Source organism: Podarcis filfolensis (assembly GCF_964270895.1).
Source record: "Podarcis filfolensis genome assembly, chromosome: 3".
NCBI lineage: Eukaryota > Metazoa > Chordata > Lepidosauria > Squamata > Lacertidae > Podarcis > Podarcis filfolensis.
Genome location: NC_139606.1, coordinates 9,759,663 through 9,771,882, shown reverse-complemented (window position 1 = coordinate 9,771,882; position 12,220 = coordinate 9,759,663). Strand labels below are relative to the sequence as shown.

Sequence of the window (12,220 nt, the reverse complement as noted above, 5' to 3'; positions counted from 1 at the left end):
GGTCCCTTTACCTTTACCTTTAACCTGTGCTGGAAACAGGATACGAGACCAGATAGGCCCTTTGTCTAATCTAGCAAGGTTTTGCTTATGTTTTTCAGTTCATTCATGACTTTTTACTAATTTTTTGCATATTAACACTTTATAAAAGGCCACCATTTCTTATAAAAGGCTAAATCTTTGGGACGGTTTAAAACAAAATTGAAAGAGGGGGGGGATTGTGAACATTTTGTTTAACTCCTATATATGCATTTGTTCATTTGTTGGAGCGTTTCACTTTTAAGACTGAAAGCCTGGTATGTGTTCTTGAAAATATTTCCATATGCTAAAGGTATGCAAGCTTTTGCCAAAAAAACTGGCTATTAGAACAGCAGGCCAGAGTGGTTCTCTCTCTCGCTCTCTTTAAAGTGGGGGAACTGCTGTAGAGACTAGGTATTCACAGAGGAACTAAACCAACCCTAACTACAGTCACCTCGAGATGACCTACAACTCCTCAGATTACAAAAATGAAAAGGTTGTTAGTAAATCTGAGGCCAATTAGGGGGTTCTTTTTCCTGGAGACATGATGAAATTTCCTGAAACAAAAAACTTTTTGCAAACTCTATAAAATATTTCTAACTTTGGTGGAAAAATAAATAATCTCCCTTTTTATCTTCTCATTCCTGAGGTGCAAAGCTAGCCCATTTCTGTTTGTGCAGATGGAGGGGAAACACCCCAAGACAGAGCCAAACGACAAGGTTTTTGGCAGGAGGGAGTCGAAATGTGAGGCTCGCTTTTTCTTCTCTTTTCTTTCTGGCCGTCCATTTGTCACTGGAGCAGGAATCATTAAACTATGTACTATGTGGGTGCTGGTGGAAGAAACCAACAGGATGAGATGGGAGCATTTCATGAATGCAAAGTTTCTTAGGTTTTGAGGTTCCTCAAGTCCAACTCTTGTCCTGTATTACCTTGATAGCTGCCGCTGCCCCTTTGCCAGTAAGCCACACTTCTCCTGTACTCACTTTATGCCCTGCAGAGGACCTTAAGGTCCATGAATAATCATAGTTTGGAGGTCCCAGTCCCTAAAGAAGTCAGATTATCCTCCACCAGGGCCAGGGCCTTCTCAGTGATGGCTCCAACCTGGTGGAATCCTGTCCCATGAGACCATGGCCCTGCAGGATTTAACTTCCTTCCGCAGGGCCTGTAAGACAGATCTATTCTGCCTGGCTTTCAATTTGAACTTAGGATGATCTTTTATTCCCCTTCCTTCCCTCCCCCTCCGCTTTTTATGAATCTTACCCGCTCTGGGATCCCATTGTTAATTCTCCCCTGGTCTCCTCGCTGGCCCAAAAGGACTAACTTAGCCAGCTAGCTCTGGTGATCATCTAATGTTTATTGGATGGATTTCCCCCCTACTGTTACTGTTATTCACATTTTAGACTGTATTTTATGCTGTTTTTTGTTGCATGAATTAAGTGTTTTAAATTTGTTGTTAGCCGCCCTGAGCCTGGTTTTCTGAACCGGGAAGGGGCGGGGTATAAATAAAAATATTATTATTATTATTATTAGGTTAGGTCTATAGCAGCCATGGCAAACTCGGCCCTCCAGATGTTTTGGGACTACAACTCCCATCATCCCTAGCTAACAGGACCAGTGGTCAGGGATGATGGGAATTGTAGTCTCAAAACATCTGGAGGGCCGTGTTTGCCTATGCCTGGCCTATAGTGATTGACTCAAACTCACCCGATCAATTTTTTTTGGCAGAATGGGGATTTGAGCCTAGATCTTCTCAGCTCCCGCCTGGCACCCAGGTTCTCCGTGGTGCCATCAGGGCAAGACTTTGGGGGCAAACATCAGGGGACCCACTCAGAATGAGGTGGACGGCCCACAAATGCAGCAGGGCTGGCTTGCCACATTGTGAAGAGCCCGTCAAACAATGCTCCTCATTCATCCCCCCCCCCCCCGAGGACCAGGAAGTCCAGTGTCTATCATGGTCTTACTCAGGGGTCAGCAGACTTTTTCAGCAGGGGGCCGGTCCACTGTCCCTCAGACCTTGTTGGGGGGCTGGACTATATTTGGGGGGGGAATGAATGAATTCCTATTCCCCACAAATAACCCAGAGATGCATTTTAAATAAAAACACATATTCTACTGATGTAAAAACACCAGGCAGGCCCCACAAATAACCCAGAGATGCATCTTAAATAAAAAGCACACATTCTGCTCATGGAAAAACACGCTGATTCCCGGACCGTCCACAGGCTGGACTGAGAAGGCAACTGGGCTGGATCTGGCCCCTGGGCCTTAAGTTTGCCTACCCATGGTCTTACTAAACTGAAAACTATGGAGAGACCTGGTCTGAATAGAGATTGGATTCTTGTCTCATTACATATGCTAAAGCTATTCTTTGTCATCTGCATACTACCCCTTGCTTTTTCCTGTAGGACTAACTGCAGTCGTTAACGGTCGTCAACAGGTTTACCATACCCATTGAGTCAATCACCCACCTCCTACTACCCTCCTGAGAAAAACCCAACCCCACCCTCCCGCTATATATAAGGGTCTGGTGACTTCTGTTTCAGTGTATCTGATGAAGTGCGCATGCACACGAAAGCTTATACCCAGAACAAACTTAGTTGGTCTCTAAGGTTTTAGCAATGCCTCAGTGCATGTGGGATTGTGAAGCTGCCATTTGCTCAGATCTACCAATGTTTTATCAAGACATAATTCTACTTTTACTATCATTTGTGTATATTGAAGATGGTAGGATTGATGACAGAAGCCCCTTCAAAACTACACAGGAAACACAAATTTCAGCCATTCAGAATTAGAACTTGATTGAAGTATAATAATGTTGGGTTAGTAATATGGACAAAAAGGTGTTTAGAATTTTTTTATTAAGCACATTCCACAGTACAAAGCCTTATATCATGAACAATATCTGTACAATTCAACAGTTGTCCAATAAGCTGTTCATACACAAACTTTCCAAACAGGTAACTGGCAAACATAATTACAAGTTAGAATAAGACTATCCCAGTGCTTTGAAACATTAATCTAGCAGTAACATACAGCTGCTCAGTAATGATTAGCGAGACAAAGTCCAGAGTACAGCCAGGATCACTATCATTAAATCCCAAGAGTCAAGCTCCCTGGGTGCCAGTCACAAACTCCACAGCTATGTTACACCAAGCACAATCAAAAGTAGTTTAGGCTGCATCTTCAAATACCATTATTTCCCATGGAAAAAAAACATGAATTTCATCTTACACATGCATTAAAAAAGGATAGTTTTCCATAAATACCTTTTTCTTCAGGGCTGCAATAGAAAGTCTTTCACATGACAGCCATTCAATGACATTGGGGGGGGGGGGTCCATTCATATTACAGCTATCATAAGACAGTTGTGTGACTGTCCACCATATTAAAAACCGAGAACATGGGAAAGGCATCCTCTGATGGATTTGATCATATCCATGTCTTAAGTCTTTGAAGCAGTGCTCCGAGGGGGGAATTCATGAATGCAAAAAGCAGTTGATTTGTAACATCTAGGAAGGCAAAGAGTGGAATACCAGAAGCAGATCAAAAAGTTGCGCCTTTTGTTCACATCTCACGTGTGCTTTCTTTTGACTGACAAGCTGGCAGGTGTGCAAGTGAAATATCCAGCCGCAGCTGTTCCACTAAAATAAGCGATATTCATTCATTGGTCTTTTTTTATATATTGGTTATCAACATTCCTTGACCCCTCAACCAAAAGAAAAAAGGGAGAGGGAAAGAGAAATCAGGAGTGGCGGCAAAGGAAAAACAAATACAAAACCATATGACTAAGGAATGACAGTATCCATATCCATGCCAACTACACAGTTCTTAGACCATCCAGTATTATATTTTATTAGTTAATAATTTTCAAAACTAGCATTAAGAAGAAGCCACTAAACAATATTGCCCAGCAATAACTTAAAAAGAGGAGAGAGAGACTAGGAAGTTTGCTTTTGTACAGGGAAGCGTATGACTAACTGCCACCACCAGTCATACTTTTAAAGGAGAAGACATTCCAATGACGTGTGGCCATAATCCGCCGGGTTTCTCAACAGAACTGTTAAGGAACACAGACCATCTCTCTTACAAGATCACAGTGGAATTGCAGTTTCTGCTTCAGTTCAACACATAAGCATGGTAAGATCAAGGACTATCTGAATGGATTGTAAAAGTTGTTTCCAGGTATGCAACTTTGGCCAACGGCTTAAGATGGTTTGCAAATATTGCAGCGTGGAAAATCAGAACCACTTTTAACTTTAATTTTTTTCTTAAATTAAAAAAAACGTTCTTGAAGCTTAACATTAAAGATGTTTCACCTCATTTTTTCTTCTTCTTTTTCTTTTTTAAAAAAATCCCAATGGATACCAAAATCCTCCTATTCACAGAGAAATATTTCTAAAGCAATTCATCCCAACCCCATTATGGTGCCAGTAGTATGAATGCCTTGACGCTTAAAAACTTATTCCTTGAAATCTGCATACAGTATCAGGAGACCCAGACTCCCAGCACTTGGAGGTTACAATGTTTATGTACAATATATCTACATGCTTATACAGTTACGGTATTGGAAATTATGAGGCAAGCACACATGAAGGATTTGACTATACCAAACATGAGGAGGAGGAGGAGGAGGAGGACGGCTGTAGTACAAAGCACAATTAAAAGAAAGGACAGTGCTGTACACCTAGTTTAGATACTCTAGCCCAATTTACAATCGTTAAATTAAAGCAAATTACTGTTGCAGAAATAAGTAAACAATCATCCAAAATATTACTGATCCATTCAGAAATATCTCTATCAGTCCAATTGACACTCCTAGCCAACAGAAGAGGATCCGCATCAGTCGTGAAACGTAAAGTCTACAGGAGGAGGGTGGCTTTGAGAGCAAAGCCCTGTACATTCTGGGTATGTTTGGCACCCACATTTCACTGAGAATGTTTTTCTTCTTCAGAGTCAGATAAAAGTGCAAAGCAAATATAAATTAGGTCAAGTCCTTCCTTGACATCTGATTTACTCCTGGAAAAACAAGCCATCAGTTCAGTGTATATGGGCAATTTACTCATGAAGCTTTGGATCTTGCACTGCAGTGAAGGACAGACTGAATTTCTTCTAGCTGGACTCAGTGAATTCCTAGTCAGTTTCTCAGAGGAGACCAGACTGAGTGGAGGAGGACTGGAAAAGGTAAGTTTAGATATAGACTTGTGCTGCTTTGCATCTACACAGCATCTAGAACCACTTCTGACTTTAGCGGTGGCTGATGTCTTCAGGTGTGTAATTGCCAAATGTCCAGTAGTTCAAAGACTGTGGAATCCTAAAAAAGAAGAAGTCTGAATTAATTTCAACAGTCTATAGTTGCTTACTGTCAGATTTTAGGCAACGGTGCACACATCTACAGTGGTCACACCTGTCATTTAGGGAACTCTTTGCTATGGATGTTCTGCTTTTTCAGTGGTATTTCACCACTCTTTAAAGACATAGTTTGTTTGGCAAGTACTTTTAAATTCCCTAGGGCTGGCTTGTTTTTGGTACAGTGGTACCGCGGGTTAAGAACTTAATTCTTTCTGGAGGTCCGTTCTTAAGCTGAAACTGTTCTTAACCCAATGTACCACTTTAGCTAATGGGGCCTCCCACCGCCGCTGCACAATTTCTCTTCTCATCCTGAAGCTAAGTTCTTAACTTGAGGTACTATTTCTGGGTTAATGGAGTCTGTAACCTGAAGTGTCTGTAACCCGAGGTACCACTGTACTTTATTTGGTTATTTGTCATTCTGTCCACTTCTAACCAATACATTCTGTGGCTGATATTTGGCTGGTGAGATGGTGTCTTCTCCCATCTTCCAGCCATACTCACCTGACCTGCAACTGATGTCGTATGACATCAGGTGTAAGCCAGGTAAAGCAGTGGCTGCAATTTTTCCCAATTTTTCCTCTGCAAGCCTAGCAGGGACCAGCTCCCGAGCAGAGCCAACCTGTCAAAAGCAGGAATGGTGTGTTATGAGGAACAAAAAGCTACAGTGGAAGGGGAAGTCAGGAGACATCTATAGGGCTATCTTGTATAAAAGTGTCTTAGTGTCCACACAAGACAGCTCTGGATCTAGGGCATTATCAAGAAAGATTCAACTGATTTAAAGGAAGACCTTTTAATGCAGGCAAGAGTTAAGTTCTCTCTGCAATATTACAGTTATACAAGTGCAGTGCTTTATTGGCTCTCCTGAAACTAATGCAACTTACTGAAATTAAGCACACAGTAATTAAACCTAATTTTCTATATATATTTTTCTTCCCAAGAGAGGCAAGCTTTGGTGCTCAGTTATGGACATGGGAGTTTCGCCGCTAAGAGGCTAAAACATTTTTTATTTTATTTTCCACTAAAGTGTTTAAATAGCAGATTATATTAAGATTATCATATGGTAACAATTTTGATCCTGTTATAATAAAAAAAGGAATTCAACAGAAGGCAATAAAATTCTCTTACGGCCAAGAGCGCCAGGGTTGTCAGAAATGATCGACTTTAAAAGGCATATTCATTTGGGACAGCGAGAAGGGAAAAGGTGCAGGATTTGGTTAAAAAGTTAGAAACCTACATTACTTGAGCAGAGCACATAAAACAGCTCCTCTATCATTAGTAATATTTGTTATTTTACAGCTTTATAAAACGGAGCAACATTTCTGCCCTGTGATGTGGGAAACACTGCAGAGAATAGGAAGCCGCTTTAAACAGAGCCTGATCACTGGAAGTCCGGCACAATCCACTTGGATTGGCAGTGGCTCTTCCCTCCAGGGAAACCTGCGACCCTCCAAATGTTTTTGTGGACTCCAACTTCCATCAACGCCAGCTAGCATGGACAGCAGGCAAGGATGGTTTATTTTCATTTATTTCTATACAACCCTTCAGGGACACGGGTGGCACTGTGGGTTAAATTACAGAGCCCTGGGCTTGCCGATCAGAAGGTCGGCGGTTCGAATCCCCTCGACGGGGTGAGCTCCCGTTGCTCGGTCCCAGCTGCTGCCAACCTAGCAGTTCGAAAGCACGTCAAAGTGCAAGTAGATAAATAGGTACCACTCCGGCAGGAAGGTAAACGGCGTTTCCGTGCGCTGCTCTGGTTCGCCAGAAGTGGCTTAGTCATGCTGGCCACATGACCCGGAAGCTGTATGCCGGCTCCCTCAGCCAGTAAAGCGAGATGAGCACTGCAACCCCAGAGTCGGCCACGACTGGACCTAATGGTCAGGAGTCCCTATACAACCCTTCATCTGAGGATCACAGGGAAGTTTACAATATAAAAACACAAAAAGTACCGTATTTTTCGCTCCATAAGACGCACTTTTTCTCTCCTAAAAAGTAAAGGGAAATGTGTGTGCGTCTTATGGAGCGAATGCAGGCGGGAGGCAGGCGGGAAAAGCTCCCAAGAGCCACACACAAGCTCCACACGACTCTTGCGGGCTTTTCCCCAGGAGGGAGAAGGGACTGACTGACCGCTTCAGTCCCTTCTCCCTCCTCGTAGAAAAGCCTGCAGGAGCCGCACGCTCTTTAAAGGGTGTGCGGCTCCTGCGGGCTTTTCTACGAGGTGGGGGACCCGCAAAAGCCACACGCTCTTTAAAGGGTGCGCCGCTCTTGGGGGCTTTTCCCTGAGGAGGGAGAAGAGACTGACTGGCTGTGTCAGTCTCTTCTCCCTCCTCATAGAAAAGCACGCAAAAGCCGTGCGCTCTTTAAAGGGTGTGCGGCTTCTGCGTGTGAGTGATGGGCTGCCCTTCTCCCTCCTGGGGAAAAGCCTGCAAGCGCCGCACACACGCTCCACGCGGCTCGTGAAAGGAAGCGCTGTGCAGAGCCTGGGATGCATAAAGGCTCTGCTCAGCGCTCCCTTTAAAAATATGTTTTTCCTTGCATTCCCCTTCTAAAAACTAGGTGCGTCTAATGGTCAGGTGTGTCTTATGGAGCGAAGAATACGGTAGGTAGCATATGAACAAGCAGAAACATTGCCCCCCACCCCAACAGTTTAAAAGACCATAGACTGTTTAATTAGCCAAAAGCCTGGGAGAAGAGAAATGTTTTTGCCTGGCGCACATTGGAAGTTTCAGTTCGACATCTGAAGATGCCAAGGATCAGAAACTGAAACCTCCAGCTTCCAGGGGACTTTGTTTTGCTACGGAGTTTTGCACTTTTCAGACAGCTGTTCAATGACTTGCCTACCTCTCTCTCTACTTAAGGGAGACACGGCTTTATGTTTCCAGGGCAACTCAAGCCTAAGCCAGGGTTTGGAAATTGCCCAAGGCCTGCAACAGCAAAGAGGTATTGCCTACAACTGCCCCCCACCCCTATCCACAATTATCTTCTGTTGTACATGATCCCCACAACCATGGCAGATCATGCCTCTCAGATGACTGATGCCCAATAGGAAAGCATGGGAGTGAAATCCCTTCACTGGTGATTGCTTCCTCCTCCAATATGTGCCTCTAGCCCATGGGTAGGCAAATTAAGGCCCAGGGGCTGGATCCGGCCCAATCGCCTTCTCAATCCGGCCCACGGACAGTCTGAGAAACACTGTTTTTACATGAGTAGAATGTGTCCTTTTATTTAAAATTCATCTCTGGGTTATTTGTGGGGCCTGCCTGGTGTTTTTACATGAGTAGAATGTGTCCTTTTATTTAAAATTCATCTCTGGGTTATTTGTGGGGCCTGCCTGGTGTTTTTACATGAGTAGAACGTGTGCTTCTATTTAAAATACACTTCTGGGTTATTTGTGGGGCATGGGAATTCATTATTCTTCTTCTTTTTCCAAAATATAGTCTGGCCCCCCCACAAGGTCTGAGGGACAGTGGACCGGCCCCCTGCTGAAAAAGTTTGCTAACCCCTGCTTTAGCCAAATAACACACTGTCTCAAGGAGCCTGGGAAGGGGACATTAGATTGCCATTCCTTACAATTACTATCCTCCTCATAGAAGTATGCTTCTCATTTGAGGTATATACACTTCTTTGGGGAAAGCGGGATAGAGAGGAGGAGAGGTGTGTTTATCACTCACAAGTTTTTGAGCATACCCTATTGATAATTCACCTTATCCAGTAGCACCTTAGAGACCAACTAAGTTTGTTCTTGGTATAAGCTTTCGTGTCCAGGAGAGACCTGGTCTTAATAGAGATATTGGAGTCCTGTCTCATTACATATGTTAATCATCTGCATACTACCCCTTGCTTTTTCCTGTAGGACTAATTGCAGTCGTTAAGTCGTCAACAGGTTTACCATACCCATTGAGTCAATCACCCACCTCTTACTACCCTCCTGAGAAAAACCCCACCCCCCCTCACTATATATAAGGGTCTGATGACTTCTGTTTCAGTGTATCTGAAGAAGTGTGCATGCACACAAAAGCTTATACCCAGAACAAACTTAGTTGGTCTCTAAGGTTCGAAAGCACGTCAAAGTGCAAGTAGATAAATAGGTACCACTCCAGCGGGAAGGTAAACGGTGTTTCCGTGCGCTGCTCTGGTTCGCCAGAAGCAGCTTAGTCATGCTGGGCACATGACCCGGAAGCTGTACGCCGGCTCCCTCGGCCAATAAAGCGAGATGAGCACCGCAACCCCAGAGTCGGCCACAACTGGACCTAATGGTCAGGGGTCCCTTTACCTTTAAGGTGCTACTGGACAATTTTTTTTATTTTTTTTATCTAAAGATGGTTTGCACTTGTTCTACTGAAAAATCTCACTGAAAGCATGAACGAAAATTCACTTTTGCCAGGCCCACTGCCAGGGCTGGCGGTATAGTGGATACAAAAAGGGCATCCTTAAGATAGCAAGGCTTACCTTGGAGAGCAGTACATTGCAGACTGTTATCTGGAGATGTAAGTGTATGTTCTTGATGGAGAGCGTGTCTCATTTTGTGCATTGGGGGGCACATTTAAAAAATCCCAAATCAAAATGGTATCATCATGGGAACTACTAATGATCTGAAATTCATCAAATTGGAGTCTAAACACACGTCCTGAGTGTTCCTGAAAAATGGCAAAAGAGTTTGCAGTTAGGAGGGCAGAAGACTGTTTATCGTGTTCATACTTGCACTCAAATATTCATTTCCACTTGTAGTTGGAAGGAAATATGAATGCGACAATCATGAGTTTTATAAAATGTTAGTCAAACTCAGAGTAGGCCCCGTTGAATTTAATGTTAAGTTAGTCACATTCATTTCTGCATTGCAGGGGTTGGACAAGGTGACCCGTAGGGTCCCAATTCTACAATTAATTTCCATGGGTCTACTCTGGGTTTGACTAACATCAGAAAGAGCCCCGTGTCATAAAGGATTTCTTAAAGGAAGGAGGAAGCGTGTAGGTTATCATTCAGAAGACAAAGGGACTGGAGTAATCTAGCACAATAGTGACACCTTGGGACATTTTAGAGACTAATCAGGAAGAGCTGGATTTCACACAGACAACATGCCAAATATTTGCTTTCAACAATTACTGCATCCATTTAATTGGTTTATTTAATTTGTGTACCACCCTGCATGTGAAGATCACAGGGCAGTTCACGATCTAAAATGAGAAAACAAAATGCACAATAAAAACAAGGCACACCAGTTATGCCCCCATTGCCTGCCTACAAACTTAGAATGCTAATCAGCAAAAAGCCTGGTTAAACATTTTCACCTGGTGCCTACAGCTATGTAATGAAGGTGCAAGGTGAGTCTCCCCGGAGAGGGAATTAAGAAAAACAGAGAGCCACTGCAGAACAGGCCCGTTCTGGTGTTGCCATCCTCTGGCAAAAACACACCAAATTTCCACTCCATTACAAGGTAGTAGATTTAGAAACAAGCAGACAAAAGTATGGTCAACGTGTACTACTGTTGTACAATAATATCTGTATAGTTAATGTACATACCACCAATGTACGTAAGCATAGTGTACTTGCTGGGGCACGGGGGTCAAGAGCAGCTTGCAAGTCCCAAACTTTGATTTTGCTATGAAGCAAAGAGAGAAAAGGCAGTGAGAAAACTACAACACCCTCCGAGTACTAAGAACCACAGAAAACCAACCTCCCGAGTGAAAACAGAACTTTGCTTTCAAGCACATACCCATCGTAGGCTCCGCTTACAATCCTCTTGTTATCAAATCTGATGCACCTAACCAGTTCTTCGTGTCCTTCTAGCACTCTTAAACAGGCCCCGCATTCGATATCCCAAAGCCTGAAAGAAGGAACACGTACAACTTTTTTCAAAAAAATAAAAGCAACAAGCATATACTCCTTCTTATATACCTTTTGCAATTTCCATCACAGCTTGACCTGATTATTTCTGAAAAGGCTATACTCAACACAATATTGGTTGTGGATGCTGAATCACTTGGGGGCCACGCTGGACAGATTCCCTGGAGTAGGGTCACTACTTCCCTCTCGCACCAGTGGTTAAGCTTGATTACTTGGCTCAAAATAATTTAATGTACTAAGCAGAGCTTGCATTAAGACCATTCTTCAAAACGGTAAGTGAGTTTCCATACAGCCTTTGCCTGTCCCAATTGCTTTTGACCCTAGCACTGTCTCCCCTCTGAGCTGATGCTACTGGGGAAACCCAGCCAGTTGGAAAGGGTATAAATAAATAAGTTATTTGCTGTTGTTGTTGTCGTTATTATTATTTGGCCAAACTCTGTGCAACACTGGCCATACGCAACAGGCCAGCAGCTTTGTACATGTGCAATGGTATCTTCCTCTTCTAGAAGCTCACCTGCGGCCAGCTGCTACTTGCACCAGGGAATCAAGTTTGTGACAAACAGCTAACCGAACTAAGTATGGCCGAGAAAAGCACACAGATCCCTGGGGGTGGTCTGATGGCACGTGAGGCTGCCACCTAGTTTAAGCTAAGTATTCCTGGGACTGATCAGTGCCCTCCTGGAAACTAGATGTGTATCACCTAGGTTCCACAATGGAAGAAAGATAGGACAGGCTATACATAAAAAACAAAACCTTAAAAAAATGAAATCCAGCAAGATAAGACGACAAAAAACTGGAACCTGGTGCTTGGGCAGTCAAATGAAAAGGGGGTTGCAATGAAACAATACTGTTTCCGTTTATCTTCACAGATTCCACCCACCCCTTACCTAATGGTATTGTCTGATGATCCACTCACAACAAGCCGATCCCTATACTGCAGGCAGGCAATGCCTCGCTTGTGCCCATTAAGAGTGCGAACAAATTCACATGTGCTTGTGCTCCAGACCTAAGAGGA

The 12,220-nt window shown here is 43.5% G+C and overlaps 1 protein-coding gene across 5 annotated transcripts in view; it reads right to left on the bottom strand.

Moving 5' to 3' along the window:
* Positions 1-2,856: 2,856 nt before the first annotated feature.
* The window catches only part of FBXW11 (F-box and WD repeat domain containing 11), a 105,272-nt gene continuing 95,908 nt past the window's right edge, over positions 2,857-12,220 (bottom strand). For all 5 annotated transcript variants that reach the window (XM_083606563.1, XM_083606561.1, XM_083606562.1 and 2 more), the window contains 5 exons: positions 12,093-12,211; positions 11,075-11,185; positions 10,882-10,960; positions 9,811-9,998; positions 2,857-5,326 (listed from right to left, as the gene is read on the bottom strand). In XM_083606563.1, the coding sequence (XP_083462689.1) occupies positions 9,837-9,998; positions 10,882-10,960; positions 11,075-11,185; positions 12,093-12,211 (471 nt within the window). In that variant the 3' untranslated portion in view covers positions 2,857-5,326; positions 9,811-9,836. The remainder of the gene's footprint in view (positions 5,327-9,810; positions 9,999-10,881; positions 10,961-11,074; positions 11,186-12,092; positions 12,212-12,220) is intronic.